Here is a 16,447-nt window from a genome sequence, read left to right as displayed (position 1 = left end):
TGAGCTCACCAGGAGACCACAGACATGTCCTAGTTCCTGACAAGAGACCCCTTCCCCCACCAGTAAATGCCAGGGCAGGAGTGGACAGCTGCCTGTGTCAGAGTCCCCGGGCCTGGGGGGGGGCAAAAAGTCATGGCAGGAGGCCTCTTACGGGGGAAGGAGCAATTCCATCATTTACTGAGCACCCACTGTGTTCAACAGACCTCAGAAGTGGGGGAACTACACCCACCTGACAGATGGAGGAGGGAGGAGAATGACTGCCCGGTCACATGTAGCAAGTTGGGCAAGTTTCATGTCTGAGTTCACTGTGATCTTCACCACCTACGACACCTCTGGGCCCAATAACTGCACACAGAGCATACCCAGGAAAAAACGCCTTGATTTTCTTTTGAAACTGGGTATCAACACAATGGTGCTTGAATCACTGTGCCATTAAATGCAGGGCAAAGGTGACCTGGCAGGCTGGAAACCACCAGCCCTGAGGGTGAATCCCAGCTCAGCGGAAAGTCACTTCCCCTCTCCCTGGGCCTGAATGTTCTCACCTAGCAAATGGAGACGCCACATCCATCCTGAAGGTAGATTTCATATCTGCAATAGGGACCTGGCCAGCGCCTGGCCAGCAGTAGTTTCTCACTATCCTCTGAAATCTTGTGCCATCTGCTAACTTAAGGGGGAGGCCCTTTTGCATGGGGAACATCAACATGTGCCTTGAAAAACATGAAGGACTTCCCTCAGGCACTTGGCGGGCCTCCTCCAGGCATGTGGCGGGTTTCCTGCAGGTACATAGCTGACCTCCAGAATAAGCCACAAGCCCTGGCCTCCCAGTTGGAGGTGGTACTCCCGCACCCAGAGTGCCTGCAAAGGCCTGCTTTTTCTGAAGTGGCCTCAGGCTGGCCTGCCCACTGGCCTGCAGGGACTGTTGACGAGAAGTCACTGAGTCTGCAGGGTAAGCTGCCTGCCTTCGGCTGCCTGACTGGGCCTGGCCCTGATAATCAGTGCCACATCAGGTTGGTCCAGTCCCCAGCAATGCTCTCCTGTGCAAAAACTAGCTCCTCTCAGGCCTCGGGATCCACCTTTAAATACATTCCATTGCAAATCAGCAGCCGGAGGCAAGACATTTATAAACAGGAGGGAGGGGATTTTCCCAAAAGGCAGCAACCAGCAGACCACAACCAGCAGACCACGTGCTGCCCGTCCAGTGAGTCTCTGACGAGGTATCAGATGGCTGTGCCAGATGAGAGTTCCCCAGAGTGTGTTCCAAGGAACACAAGCCCCACGAGTCAATCCTCCCACAAAGGGGCTCTCTAGACAGATCAGCCTGGGACCCTAACCTTGCAGACACCCTCCTGGAGAGCAACTAAGTCCCTGAGAAGCCCTGAGGTAAAGAGTCCGAGTCAGCTGGTTTCAACTCCGTGTTTCCCCAAACAGGATCATGTTGGGGAAAGGACAATTCCAATTTCCCAGAAGTGCCTGATAGTAAGACTCATCGAGGCACTTGTTAAAAGGAGATTCCCTGAGATCCACAGGTCAATTCTGAATTTAATATCAGTATGTTACCTGATAATATGGGTGTTATGACAGATGTTTGGTCATTTTCTTTTCACATTGAAAAAAAGCGATGCATGTAAAAAAAAAAGGTTTAGGGGGCTCTCTTTAGTTACATTTCTTTTTGTGATTTGAAAGATTGACTATATGTATATTTCCAATGTAATCCTTGGTGACATATACTGGCAAACAGTTCTTTTATTGTGTTGCACCAAGGTCCGACTTCTGAGGTTAGGGAAGTGTCAGCCAAAAACATATTGTATTTTCTGTAAAATATATACGGTCTTGTTAAAAAAAAAAAAAAAAAAAAAAAAAAGGAGATTCCCAGGCTCCTCCTTCCCTGTCCCTTCTCTAGGAATTATTTTACTGGGAGGAAGGGGTGCTCAGAAGGTGTATTTTTGACTAGTACCCAGGCGCTTCTTTTGTTGGGCAAGTTCAGCAAACAATGGTCAAGACTGCTGGAGAGGACAAGCTTCAGGTGCGGCTTCCATCCCCACCCCACTTGGTACCCCAGGCCTAACCAGAGCTTCTGGAAACGTCAGCGGACCCAAGGCCTACAAGGAGGATAAGATCTCCCCTCCCCACCCCTACAGACACAAACCCTCCAATGCCCAGAATTGCTAATTTCCTAAATACAAAAGACTAGACTGGGCTGGACCAGTCAGGAGCGTTTGTCCTCCTGTCGCTGGGACCCCAGACCGCACCTGTGGCCTGGGCTGGGAGGAGGGTCCCAGAGCCACCCACCTGGCCCCCTTCATCATTCCACTAGGGGAAGAGGGCTCTGAAAGGACCCCGTCTGCAGTGAAAACTGGCCGCAAGTTATGCCCTGAGCTGCCTGCCCTTCCCCAGACAGTTCCCCTCGGTGCACACGAAGCCAGGGGCAGGCCAGGAGGAGCAGCCTCCAGGAGTGCACACTGTCCATCTTTCCGCTCCCAGAGAAGAGAGGTCTGGGCCCTGTCAGTTAAACGTCACCTCCTGCAGAGGCCTTCTCTGACCACAGAGAGCTGAAGTGATCCAGCCACCCCCGCTGAGCCCCGGTTTGCATGATCTGGGCAGGGCTCTAATTCTACCTTGCAGTATTTTAAAGGCATCTGTGTGTTAGTTTGCTGTCCCTCTCCCCCGGGTGCACAAGGACCTGGCCAGGACAGATGCTCAGGATTTGCGGAGTGAATAAAACAATGAATGGGTAAAGCCGACGACAAGCTCCTCCTGGACCAGGGACTCACCCCCTTGCTCCACACTCCACCCCAATCTCCCCCACCCTGGGGTTTCCCTCCTGGCCCAGAGCATTCTGGAGGAGCCACGGTTGGCTTTGCTTGAGCCCCAGGGGCATGGAAAAAGCTTCAAAAATGGGCCAGTTTGCATATCCATTTGCCCACCCCCTAACAGACACTTCTGAGCTCCTACTATGGGCACTGTTACAGGCACTGGGTTTCAGCAGGGAACAAAACTTTACAGAACCAGCTTTTTAATGGGGAAAGGGACAATAAACAGACAACAAGCAAGTTCAGAGAAAAAGAAACAAGCTCAGCAGCCAGGGATCACTATGTGTTGAATATTCTAAGTGAAAGGGTAAAAAAAAAAACACATCTCCCAGAAGCTGCCCTTGGAAGGGACTTTGGCCTGTTTCCCCCTCCAGGGGCAGCTGGCACTTGGCAGAGTCCACTGTGGAGGGCTCTGCCAGCCCACGCTCCCGGGAACACCAAGAGTAATTAAGAAGGCAGGGCAGTTCCTGCCCACCTAGGGCAGGCACCCAGCACCCACAGGGATGGGCCCCAGCACCCACAGGGTGGCCCTGTTGCCAAAGGACATGGGGGTGGAGTGGGCAGGGTCTGGAACTCCCTCATGGGGGTGAGTCTCTAATCTTCACAGCCGGTGACAGATCTTGCCCCTGAGCCCCAAAAGCAGGCTGGGTGGGTAGGGGGGACGTACTCTTGAAGCTGCCAACCCTCCGCCTGGCACAGGGCCAATGATGGGCCTACAGAAACAAGCCTGGAGGCCCCACTGGGGAGGCACAGGCCACAAAGGGCAGCTGCTTTCTGCAGGAGGCAGTGAGCAGGCAAGACAAAGCCAAGGGCAATTTAAACAGCCCAATGGCAAGGACCAGGCCTGTTCCAATAGCCACCCTCATTCACAAGTGCCCATTTGAAAGTAGACTTCAGCCTGCAGGGAGGAGACACTGGGTAGAGAGAGGGGCAAGGTCCCCAGCCACATCCCCAAGGTGTGACCTTGGACAAGCCACCAACGTCGAGGCTCTCCCTAAAGCAAGGCCACACACCCAGGCAGGCTTTCCAGGGGCCAGGAGGGGTGAAAAGGCCAGTTAGGCCCAATTCATGCAGGAAGGCGGAAATGTTTAAGACCTTGCCTCTGCCAGGGAAGGAAATAGGTGAAGAGCTCCTGAATGATTATGTGCTTTCTAAAATGAATATTACTTTTTTAAGAAGCAGTTGCCATAGCATTGCTTCAAAAAGCTAGCTTACCAGCTGAATTCAAAATATGAAGGGAAACAGAAACCCTATTTACATCCAACTATTCAGGAATTGCATTCACGAGGCACTTCACTGAGTATTTGCTGAATGTCCAAAATCTGTTAGACCATGTGGGAGAAATAATCAGTGGAGGCAGGAGGGCTGGATGGGCAGAAACAGAGAGGCACTGAGCCCGTCGTGCGGGAGCTGCAGCTCTGCCCAGTGCCAGCCGGGTATGTGGCTGGCTCTTGACAACATGAGCTCTGCAATCTCCAGCACAGTAAAAAACACCCAAATCCAAAGGGCCACTTATGTGTTGAGTCACAGGAGAGTGTGGGTAAAGAGCCTTCCTATTCGTTGTCACTGGATGGGAAGCCTGGGGTCTCCTCTGTAAAAGAAGCTTCAGAACTTCCACGAAAAAGTAAAAGGCACATGCCCTTTGCCCCAGCACTCTGATTCAGCTAGCCACATGCACCCAGACAATGGGCGGGCCACTCATGGTGGCATTGCCCCCACCAGCCAAAGACAGGAAGCAGCCTACGGTCCACGAGGAAAAAGACATGGTCCATCGCTGTAATGGCCTGGACCACACAGCCATTACCAAAAAATGAGGCAAGTGATAAAGAGCTGTCTCCAAATGAAGCAACTATGTGGAATTTCTCCAAGGCACAGTGTTAGGTGAAACGAGCCACGACAGAACCAGTGTGTATGGAGAGAGGTGCATGCACATGTGTCTGCATTTATCCAAAAGAGCCAGACTGCCAACAGTAGCTGCAGTACCTGGGACTCAGGAAGACAGAGGCAACTGACTGACTTTTCATGAATACTTTGAGTCCTCCCAATTTTTTTTTTTTTTTTACCATATGTACGTATTAAATATTTAGAAAGACAAAAAAACATAAACATTAAATAAATAAATGTTTGCTAATAATTGTAATACACTCACTAACGGAAACTCGGCATTTTTAGAAAAGCCAGCCCAAACTCTTCCTGAATCTCCAAAACTGAAAAAAAAAAGAATCACCTTGCATCCCATTCACATAATTTCCTCAGTTTCCCCATCCATGACATGGGTGGGGCAGCACACCCGCCTCCCGGGGGTGATGCAAGATTCAAATGGGGCCAGGTGTTAAAGGAGAACAGAGCCCAGCTGTGATCAAAAGGCCACCAGACAGGACAGCGCCCCCTCCTTAGTCATGTCCAGGCCCACCAGCTGCAAATCCACAAACCCACGCCCCAGCAAAATAACCATTGGCATCCCACAGAGCTGCTCACAAACTGTCAGAACCAAGAACGCTTAATCTACAAATGCCAAAGGTCCCTAAATAGAGTCATTCGGGGGCAGAAACCCACTCCCCCATTCCCCAAGAACAAAAAAAATAACAGCGGCAAGAAAAATCAACAGTGACAGTAAACACAGACACAGCTCCAGGCACTATTCTAAGTGCTTCACATCTCCAGCACAGAAACCCATCAGATCCTCACCACAACCTAAGTACTGCTATTATCCTCATTGACAGATGAGGAAACTGAGGCACAGAGGGGTTAAGTAACATGCCCAGAGTCCCATGGGTAGTCAGAGCAGCAGCTAAGCCTGGAACCCAGGCTTTCTTCTCAAGAGACTGCCAGCGTCCAGATGGAGAGTTTCTCTCACTTTACTTCTGGTTTATTCCCTTGGAGGCTGGTAGAAAGACTTGTCTGCAAGGCTGGGTTATGGATATTCCTGGTGCACAGCTGCAAAGGAAACCTAAGTCCGCACCCCCTCCCGCCCCCACACCCCAATATGGTGCCAAATCCAGACATTAAAAGAAACAAACAAATGAAAATACCCACCCACACACCAGTATCACTTAATCTTGGAACAAGATCCCCTTTCCTCCCTGCCCTAGAATCTTCAGAATTCCAGTCCAGAATGCTAAGCCATCCCAGCAGAAAGGGACTTCCGAGATGACCCCCTTTTAAAGGAAGAAATGTCTCCCCACCAACACCCTACACGCTCACTGCATGCCCCCCAGGCCAGTTGACTGTTAACACCAAACTCCCAGCTCCAGGACGGCAGAGAGTCTACCCCGTAGCACACCCAACACGCCCCTCACCAGGCCTGGGCTCCAGAAGGGGCTCAAGAAAAGTGAGCATCAGTGACCACCACGCCTCGGCTGCTTCTGGGGGAGCTGCGCTGACACGAGAGGGCAAGTTGATCAAACTGTCTGAGATTGCTCCACACACACATCTCCTGTGAGCCAAGACTGCCCAATCTGGCCTCCAAGATTCTCAAGGATGAGGTCCTCACACCCAATCTTCAGCTTCTGGAACCTCCAGGAAGCCCCCCACCCTGGGTAAAACAGAGACACTCAGGAAACAAGGAAGCCGCATCCTCAGGTGGAAAGGCCTTGGGATAGAGCTCACGGCAGCCCTGGTCTGGCCGTGCCAAGTGGCAAGTAAGTCCCCAATACTCCCGAGCCTCAGTTTCCCCATCCCTCCAACCCTGGGCTACTGGGACGATTAAATGAGGTCCCCAGAAGCATCTCATAAAAAAGTCAGTCGGTATAGTAGAGATGGACAGAGGCGCATCCAAATTTTATACCAAAATGCTTCACAAAATCAAGCACTTCTTTACCACCTCCTGCATCACCAGTTCAGCCACAGAAAAAGAAGAATGGGAGGGCAAGAAGGAGTCGGAGGAGAGACACAGAAAACACTGAACAAAGGAAACCTGGCTCAGCCGGCATTCCCAAACGGGGCACTGTGAAGAGCTGGGGAAAAAAAAAAAAAAAAAAAGGTGAAAGAAATTGCCCAGTGTTTCCAACTAACAGCTTTATTTCTTTCCTCCCCCTCTTCAGTTCCTTCTTCTTGGCATCTTGGAAGAGCCACAAAGAGGGTGTGAGGGAGCTGACCCACTGCTCCAGGGTTATGGGCAGGGGAAGAAAAGTGGGAGGGGCAAAGAAGACAGCCAGGCTGGTGTCCAGTGGGGAGGGAGAGGACCCGAGGGGAATGAGAGGAGCACAAAATACCACTAACATCCAAGCTGAGGCAAAGGCCCATCTTTGACTAGCCAGAGGTCCTGTCCCATCACGGCACACAATTTGAAGGGTTGGCCATGATGCCCACGCAAAGTGTCCAGGTAGGTGGGGCACTTCCCAGGACCTGGCTCCAGCCACCTAAGATGCCCCAATCTGCCACACCCCCTCAGAGGAGAAGGCACAGTCATTACACTCAGGGCAGCCTCAGCCTTGCAAGGGAAGTGTCCACAAAATGGCAGCAGCTGGGCCACTGGGAAGGTAAACAAGTGAGTGAGTGACTGCCGATGGTACCCCAGGAGAAAGGGCTGGCTTTCTACACAGGTCTCAAGGTCTCCAGGTTGGATCCTGTCCAGCAGTTAAACGAAAGGAGCAAAAGTATCCAGGTTGCCCCTCTCGTGCCTGTTTTTCCATCTGTAAAAACAAAGGGGCTGGACGAGATGGTCTCCAACATCCCTTCCTGCTCTGAGATTTTTACAAGGCTTGATATTCAACTGAGCAACTCATCACCGTCCGTTCAGGTCATCCTCTCTGGCACTGACGCTGTCCCCAAACATTCAGAGGAGAGCAGCCTGTCATTTTCATACATCTCTGTACTTTTTCATTAGGGAATTCACAGGCAATTCATCACCCCTAGATTCTCAATGTCGAAAACATGCCAAAGCCCCATCCAGCATGCCTTGATGGCCACTAAAATCCTACCCGCTTTCCTACCAAACAAACAGCAGCAAAGGCACCAGCTCAACTGTCGGAGCATTTTGCACCCAGTGTGAAAATGCGGCCGCCAGGGGGCACTGCCCTGAAAGCAATAAAAGAGAAACAGCAAAACTCTTGGTGTGTTCTTTCCATTCTTAAGTCCGAGTGACAAAAGAGCTAAAGCTTCCCTAATGAAAAAAACCGAATGGGCTTCCTAGACTTCTAGAATGACCCAGATGCTCTCTGCCATCTCTTGGTAGCCAATATTTTGGCCAGAAGAAGGGAACAACACTGTGCAAGACAACCCTTTTGGAGAAACTAAGGCTCAGCCCCCAACAAGCTAACACCTCGCTTGCCCTGAAATAGCCCCTCTTGCCCCTCTTTAAGGGCAGGGGGCTCCATAAGGAGGTAAAAGCACATCTGCAAGTCCAGCTTGAGGACTCAGCTAGGATTGTTATATCTCCTAAATACTGAGCAAAACATACCAACCTGATGACAAGCCTCAGGCTTTAGCTGCAGACACAAGATGACACAAATAAGACAGAAATCTGTAAAAAGGGAGCAAGGCATTACTGGGGTTTCCCAGGACTTATATGACTGCAGGGGGAGCTCCAGTGTCTTACACCAGAACTGGACTTCAAGGTCCTGGCATCATGCCAAAGAGGCTTCACCAAATGTCTTCAGGGTCCATGCTTCTTCCACAAGTGTGTGAATCTGAGGTACATTATTCAAGTGTCCTTTTTGAATGTTCCAAAAACCCTCAGACCCGTTTACAAAGCTCTGGCTGCACGTTCCTCCTGATTTCCTTGTGAATCCCAGGACCACTCTGCACTCCCTCCTGACCATGAAAAGCTTTCTCATTGAGAAGCAGGCCTGGGAGAAGGCAGCCAACTCCATCCCCACACCCAGGGATACAGAATCAGAGCCTACTTTATGTTAAGGCACGCCCCTCCAACTGGGCGAGAGAAGCGCCTGTGGGGCATGCATGGAGCAGAGGAGAAGCAGGCCGCCAGCATGGGCGAGGGCCACAGAGGTGGTGCCAGGCCTGCCTGCCCATGCCAGCGCAGACGGGCCACTCACTCCCACACTCCAGGGATAAAGAAACCCAACTGTCCAATTCATCAAGATGTCTGGGACGCAATAGGGACAAAAATGCAAGTGGGGCCCATGTTCAAAAAATCAAATCTACCAATGAGAGGCACTACATAATAACAGGTTTCTGCCTGAACTTTCCAGAAGGATTTCAAGAGCTGGATTCTCTTACAGACTTTCATTTGGAACAGGATTCAACTAACAGCCTCTGGGAGGCAAAGCCACAGTTGTGGCACAAGGCAAGGCAAGGCACACCTAAACCCAGCCTCTCTGCTTCTGCAATTTATGAAGAATGTGCTCCTATTAAACATCCGGAATCTCCACCGTTTGGGGCCAGCACGGGGGGAGGGGGGAGCAGAAGGTCATTCTATCCCACATGCATTTACACCAGCCACTCCCTAGCTGTGAGCAGGTCCCTCACCTCCCCGCGCCTCGGTGCCCCTTCTGGGACGCATGGCCCAGAATTATCATCTCCACCAATTCACGAGCCCGCTATCAGGCTCTAATGAGACAGCAAATCACCACGTTCATGCCAACGGACCGCCACCCGCTTCAATTAGGCTGAACACAGGGGCACGACACGACAGCTTCAAGAACCAAATGTGCGGGGCACAGGGGAGGCAGTCAATAAAGGTCGGTGCCCCTCTCCACTAAAGCGAAAGGACGGAGGAAAGAAATCACTCGCGCCCCAAAGTAACCTCAAGCCACTGACAAACAGCGAGGCTTTCCTAACCTTTAGCAGCGCTCCCACCGCAGCGGGGGGGCCTCCCTACCGGGGGTCGCAGTGCACCTAGGAGCCCTGGTCCACGCCACAACGCCTCTATCGGCTACCGCTTCTCTCGAAACACACCACAGCGCCCCCCTGGCTACTCGGACTCAGGACCCCGCAGCGCCCCATCTTCCCGTTTTGCTCCAACCTCCCCAAACAACCGCCCAGGCGGAACCGAGGTTCAGGCCGGGGCTCCCCGGGTGCCAGCGCCCCCTCCCTCCTTACCTGCACAGCTCGGCGAAGGCCTGGAAATTCAGCTTCTTGATTTTCTTCTCGCTCAGCCAGTAGCCAACTCTCTTCCCTTTCAGAAAGGTCTGCATCTTCCTCCTCGGGCGAGGAGCTCGGGTCCGGAGGAAATCGCCCACAGGCCGAGCTGGCGCCCTGAAGCGCGCCGCGAGCGTGCGGGTACCTCCTCCCGGCGGCGGGGACGCGGAACGGGGCTCCGGGCGCGCAGTCCTGCCGGGAGGGGCGGGGAGGACGGCCCGGAGGAGGGAGCGGCGCTCAGCGAGGAACGCCACTGGCTGCCGCCACGGTGGGGCCGCCCGCGCCGCCGCCCACGCCCCCGCCGCCCGGACGCCCGCGGGGTTCGGCGGCCCGCAACTTCGCCGACCCGGCCAGGGCGGACAGGAGGCCGGCTGTCCCCGCCCAGGCGGCGCCCGGCGAGGCCCCCGCCCCAGCCCGAGCAACACGCCCTCCGGCGGCCGCCGAGGAAAAGGCGGGCGGCAGCGGCAGCTCAGCCCCCGCGCCCGCCCCCAAGCCCTGCTTCCCTCCTCCTCCTCCTCCCTTTCCTCCTCCTCCTTCCTCTCTCCTCCCTCGCCGTCCCCACCCCCCAAGCCCCGCGCTGCGCGTTCGGCGGTTCCGAGCCGGGCGCAAGCCCTCCCCGGCGCGCTCGGACCCCGGCGGGGCGCACGCGGCGGCCTGCACTCCCTGCCCTGCCCGCGCTCGGCGCCGCCCGCCATCCTCACCCGCCGCCGCCACTTCCTCCTCCTCCTCCTCCTCCTCGGCGGCCTCGCGCGCGGCCCGCAGAGAACGGCGGCGGCCAGCGCCCGCGCTCAAGCCCAGCCCGGCCCCGCCGCCGCGCTGACCCGGCCGGCCGGCCCGCTGGACCCCGCGGGGCGGCGGAGGAAGCGCGCCCGCGCCGGCCGCCAGGGGGCAGCGCCGGCCGCCGCCTCTTAAAGGCGCCGCGCCTTCCCGGTTCTGGCTGGTTGTGGGGTGCTTGTTTGTGTCGGGGGCCGGGGCTGTGGAGCTGGAGGGGTGGAGGGCGCAGGACTGGATTTCGGGCGGCCTTGCCAAGTGGTGTTGGTTTTTAAAGGGGTGAGGGAGGTGTGTGGGTATTTTTTGCCTGTACTTTGGCGGAAAGGACAGTGGCTCAGTGCGAGCCACTGAGTTTTTTTCCTCAGAAGCACCGCTGTACCCCCGGCCGTGCTCGGCCCCCCAGGGTAGTTCATTGAAATTTCGACTGGGTACTGGGTACGGAAGTGTCTAGTGAGATCATCACCCTTCCCTCTAGGAAACAGACCCTGGGGAGGCCTTCCCAGGCTTAGGACATGGGCCACCGACTCACACTCTCTGTCCTCTTCAGTGGAGGGGGAAGGGGCAGGGACTAGACGTCTCAGCGATGAGGGTGGGACATTTCCAGGAGAAGCTTTCCTTTGCGAAATGAGATGCGAGTCAGCACCGTGGATTCGTTAAGCCCTGCCCCGCCCTGCCCCAGCCCTGCCCCGCCCTGCCCCAGCCCTGCAGGGGCACTAAGGGAACACTCCCTACTTCCCGAGAGCTCCAGATCTGGGAGGAGAAGTGAACGTCTGTCCCCAGGCGGAGGCAGGGAAGAAATGGATTACCCCTGGGGCCTCCGGGAGAGTTTCACAGGAGACATTTAAACTGGCCTTGAAAAGTAAGGGAGATTTTGGCCTAAGAAGTGGGGGATTGGGGTACAGGGAAATGAAAGGACCAGGTTGTTAGGGGGAGAAAAAATGACCAATGTGGAGGGTGAAAAGGACACACCCAAACACATACACCCCTAGAGCTTTGTATGCCCTGCTCAAGGGTGCACAAGTTTTCTAGGCTACATGGAGCCATAGAAGGTGTTTGAGGAAGGGGTGACAGGATCAAGGGTTGGTTCTGTGCCTTAGAAAGGCTGGCTCTAGGAGGATGGAAGGCTGAAGAATGGGGAGATCATTGCAAAGACATCCCATAGAACCAAGGAAAGGAAGGCTAAGAGGGTGTTAACGAATTGAATCATGTCCTTCACAAAGACACGTTAAGTTCTAACCCCTGGCCCTGTGGACGTGAACCCATTTGTAAAGAGGATCTTTGAAATCATTATTGGTGAAGGTGAGGCCACACAGAATCAGGGTGGGCCTTAATGCATTATGGCTGGGGTCCTATATAAGCAGAAGAACTTTGGACACGGTCAGGAATAGGAGATGGACAGAGAGAGAACGTCTGAGATTGAGTTGTGGACGTCCCACCAGCCACCAGACTTAGGAGAAAATGTGATCCTGCCACCCCTTTGACTGTAGACTTCTAGCCTCCAAAAGTGTGAGACAATGAATTCCTGTTGTTTAAGCCAAACAATCTGTGGTATTAGTGATAGCAGCCCTGGCAGACTAAGACACGGACTGAGAAAGAAGAAGGGGACACCAGTAAAGGTTTTGTTAACAGCTGAGGTCAACTGTAGAAAATCCCTCACTTAAGCACAGGCTGTAAATGTTCTGGTGTTCTCCGGAACAGGGAGCCTCTGAGGCTGGGTGGAGGGGCTTCCTGGAATTCCTTCAGTCCTCCAGCAAACACCTGGAGCCCCGTGTGTGCCAGAGACACCGCTGACCACTGGGATACAGAGATAGGAAACCTCAGGTCCCCGGAAAATGGATATACTGGGGAGACTCTGGAACTGGACCTTGAACGAGCAGTCGGCTGAAAAGGACAAGGAGGAACATTCCAGGCAGAGGAAAGTGCAGGTCCCAAGGTTCGAGGGAGAAAAGATAAGGACACCATAAATACTTGGGTCTGGTGAGAGGGAAAGGGCACCAAGATGAGGCCTGATAAGTGGACCTGGGGGTGGGGTGGGGGGGTTGGGAAGGACCCTGAAGGCATGTGTCTATGTGTGTACGTGTGTATGTGTGTGTGGAGTCACCTCCTAAAGGGAAACTGGGTCAAGTTCTTTTGTTATCATCTGTAAAGTGGGGGTGAAATGCCCCACCCCCAACAGAGTTGGGAGGATTTAAGGGGTCAGCAGACTTTGCTGCTGGGAACCCTCATTCTTGAAGGCCAGCCCTCGGGGCCCGTTTTCTCCCTGTGGTTACAATCTTCCCCCACCCTTCTTGCTATGGGTCTTTTGCATCCCATTTAGGTGATGCCTGTGCCCACTGGCACTTGAGGGTGATCACGGGCATCCCCTATCCCCATGAGGAAAGGGCAGGAGTGACAGGGCCATTTCTCAGCCTTAAGGCTCCCTTGTGGAGACCCCTTGGGCAGCCCCTTTGCCTCTTGGAATCTCAGATGCTCACCTGTCAATGGAGGTAAGTTCTGTCTCACAAGAGCATTTCAAACTGTGAAAGAGCAGTGGCTATGAGGTTTAAGATATCTGGTCTTATGGGGGCGTAGTGGGGAACCAGGGAAAGAGCTAGAATGATGCTCTCTCTCCTTGTAATGGGAAGAATGGCCTTTGACTTTAGAAAGACCTGTCTTGGAGGTCCCAGTTCAACTTCCCAGCTTGGGAGGTTGAAGTTCTGTCTCTGAGCTCCTGTTTCATCCTCTATCAAATGTGGACAAGAATACTTAACTTAAAGGATTGTGGGGAGGATTAGAATAGTGTACTGGAGTGGCAGGCCGTCGGAAATGGTGGGTGATTGTTTCTCATCCATGAGTTCTTTACTTGAAACCCAGATTGAGCTCTTCTCCAACAGAAGCCCAGCAGTTGCCTGAAATTTCAGAGCCAGATTATGTGCATGATGGTCATAGCTTTCAGCAAACTCCCCAAGGGTTTGTGACCTGCCCCAAAAGTTAAGAGGCACTGGGTCTACTCAGACTTCCTGTCCTATGGATGAGGAAACTGGGGCCCAGAGAGGGGAGGGCATTTGCCCAAGGCCACAGAGGAAGTAAGTGGGAAAGCTCGGACCAGCATCCTAAAGCCAAGAGACCCCACCACCAGCACCACATCTGGGCCCATTGCCCTTCCCAAGATAAGACGTGAGAAGAGAGGGGCAGGCCCTGAGGATTTGAGAACTGGGAACCCCATCTGGGGGTAGAACAGGATCCTCCCAGTGTGGGACCAGAGACACACCCCCTCTTCCCTGGAACCCTGGCTTCAAGCCTCATTTCCGTAGAGAAAGGGAAATTTTACATTTTTCTGTCTTCCGGTCTTGTTCATCCCACAGGGAGCTGGAGCGCTAGGACCATCCTTGAGTGCCATCCCACCTTGACTCAAGGGAGCTCACCCGGGGAGGGTACATGCCTCACTGGGGGGGGGGGGTCCCCTCACTTCACCCTTTCCCCTTGCCTGTCCCCTCCAGTCCCTACTGGTTGCCTATTCTCCGCTCTGCAGAGTAGTTCATCTGATCAGGCTATACCATTATCCTCCCCAGCTGAAATGGCTTCCCACTGTACTTGGGATAAAACCAAAACTCCTTGACAAGGCCAAGGCCTCCCAGTTTCATCTCCCACCATGGTCCCCCCTCACTCTGTCCCTCATGCTAGCCTCTTTTAATCCCTGCCTTCCTTTAGGACCTTTAGATATACAGTCCCTATTTCTGGAATATTCTCTCCCCACCTTGCCTAATAACTCCATTCATCTGCCAGCTCTCAGCTTGGGGGCCCCTTCCTTAGCATCTTAGTGGCTAGTTCTCTGCACCTCCAGTGGTGGTGGTAATCACAGGTGGACTTTTGTGTTGGTTGAGTACTTGATTGTTTGTCCCCAGCACTAGACTATAAGCCTCTTGAGGGCAGGGACTATTGATGTTTTGCTCACTAACACAATAGTAGATGATCCTGGCTAAGACTGTGGGTTCTATCTAGTTTCTAGCTGAAGCCAGATGGCCTCTAACAGTGCCTTTCATGCAGAGTACTCAATAAATATTGACTGAATGGATGTCAGGTAAGTCCCTCCAGGTGGTTCCAGACTTGTCTAAGGTAAGGGGCATTGAGCAGAGAACCTCCATGACAGGAACCTGCAGGCATCTGCTCTTTTGGAGGCACCAAGGGCAATTAATGGATTAAGTGGGCTATTGTGCATCCATGGCCAGAAACTGTCTTGGAGGAGAGGCTTCCAGAGCTAAAAGAAGAAATGTTATGGAAAGAGAGCCTTAGGGACAAAGGGCACAGCCAAGGGGCAGAAGTTAGCCACTGGGGAAGATCTCCTAACCCCAATCCTTCCTCTAGGGGAGGAAGGAGGCTTTTGGAAGCAGGACAGAATGTAGCGGATGAGAATTCAAACCTCTGGTTCAAACTGATGGAGCTGACAGCTGTCCATTAATGGGAAAATGGGTAAGTAAGTCAAGGTACAGCCACTCTGCAACACTATAACACACAGTTGAATGTACTGGTTGCTGACACAGCCAAATTGGCATGACCATTTATTACCTGTGAGATTGTGGGCAAGTTAATAAATCTGTCAGAACCTCAGTTTTACAATCTATTAAATGGGAGTAATCATCAAATCTAGCTTGTAAGGTTGTTGAGAAAATTAAATGAGTCTGAGTTCATAAAACACTTGGGACATGCTTTATGAGTGTTGGTTACCACTGTGCTGTTATTATGGAATCATCCAGACAATGGATCACCTGCAGCCATAAAAATAATTAGAGTAACATCCATCCATCCATGCATGCATTCATTCATTCATTAAATATTTATCAAGCACCCTCTATGTGTTAGATGCTATTCTAGGCACTATGTATACAGCAACCCTGAAAACGGTCAAAAGTCCCTGTTCTCACGGAGCTGATATTCTCATGGGGTGGACAAAGAATATATGCAATAAGTCGATAGATTACTTAGTATGTTGGAAAGTGATATGTGCTGTGAAAAAAAATAAACCTAATGGGGGTGGATAATGGTGGGCTGTGATCTTAATCAGGTGTCGGGGGAGCACTACTGGAAGATGACATTTAAGCAGAAGTGAGAAAAAGGTGAGTGAGCAAGTAATGCAGAAATCTGGGGTGGGTAAGAGCTCTCAAGCTGAGGAACTGCCAGTGCCCTAGGGTGGGCACCCACCTGGTGTTGCCAGTTGATGACGAGGAGGCCAGACTGGCTGGAACCAAGGGAGGGAGGGAGGGAGGAGGAGATGAGGCCAGGGAGAAAGAACAGGCTTTATCAGGTAGGGGTTGTGGGCCATTGCCCGGACGTTGCCCTTTACTCTGAGTAAGACAGGTACTTTTGAAGTAGAGGACCTCGTATAGTTTTGAGACTGTACAGGGAGCAGGAATAGAGGAGAGAGGCCTGATAGGAGGCTAGTGCAGTAATCCAGATATCTTAGCATTTCTTAGTTATCGTGGCTCAGAGCTGGTGGTAGCAGTGAAGATGGTGAGAAGTAGCCAGATGTTGGATGTACTTTGATGGAAGAGCCAAAGGAATCCGCTGATGTGCTGATCTGATGACTGAGAACAAGAGGAAAGTCCTGGATGCCAAGGCTTTGGTCCTGAGCAACTGGAAGGGTGAAACAGTCAGCAATAGAAAAGGGAAAGACTGCAGGAGGTGCCAGTTTGTGGGGCTTAAGCCAGGACTTCTGTTTGGGACATGTTTGGTTTGAAACAGCTGCCAGATAGGAGTGAAGATGTCAAGTAGGCAATTTGATAAAAGAGTCTGAAGTCCAGGGGAGGGATTCAGGATAGAGATATGAAATCTGGGAGTTTGCCAGTGTA

The 16,447-nt window shown here is 52.7% G+C and overlaps 1 protein-coding gene across 1 annotated transcript in view; it reads right to left on the bottom strand.

The window, feature by feature from the left end:
• The window catches only part of ITPK1 (inositol-tetrakisphosphate 1-kinase), a 176,694-nt gene extending 166,011 nt beyond the window's left edge, over positions 1–10,683 (bottom strand). Inside the window, exons 1-2 of the mRNA XM_037832023.1 lie at positions 10,553–10,683; positions 9,813–10,043 (exon numbers count right to left, since the gene is read on the bottom strand). Coding sequence (XP_037687951.1) covers positions 9,813–9,907 — 95 coding nt within the window. The 5' untranslated portion in view covers positions 9,908–10,043; positions 10,553–10,683. The remainder of the gene's footprint in view (positions 1–9,812; positions 10,044–10,552) is intronic.
• Between the last annotated feature and the right edge of the window lie 5,764 nt (positions 10,684–16,447).

Source organism: Choloepus didactylus, chromosome 4 (genome assembly GCF_015220235.1).
Source record: "Choloepus didactylus isolate mChoDid1 chromosome 4, mChoDid1.pri, whole genome shotgun sequence".
In the NCBI taxonomy this organism is placed as follows: domain Eukaryota; kingdom Metazoa; phylum Chordata; class Mammalia; order Pilosa; family Megalonychidae; genus Choloepus; species Choloepus didactylus.
Note: the sequence above shows the minus strand (reverse complement) of the source record. Positions and strands in the feature narration are given on the sequence as shown.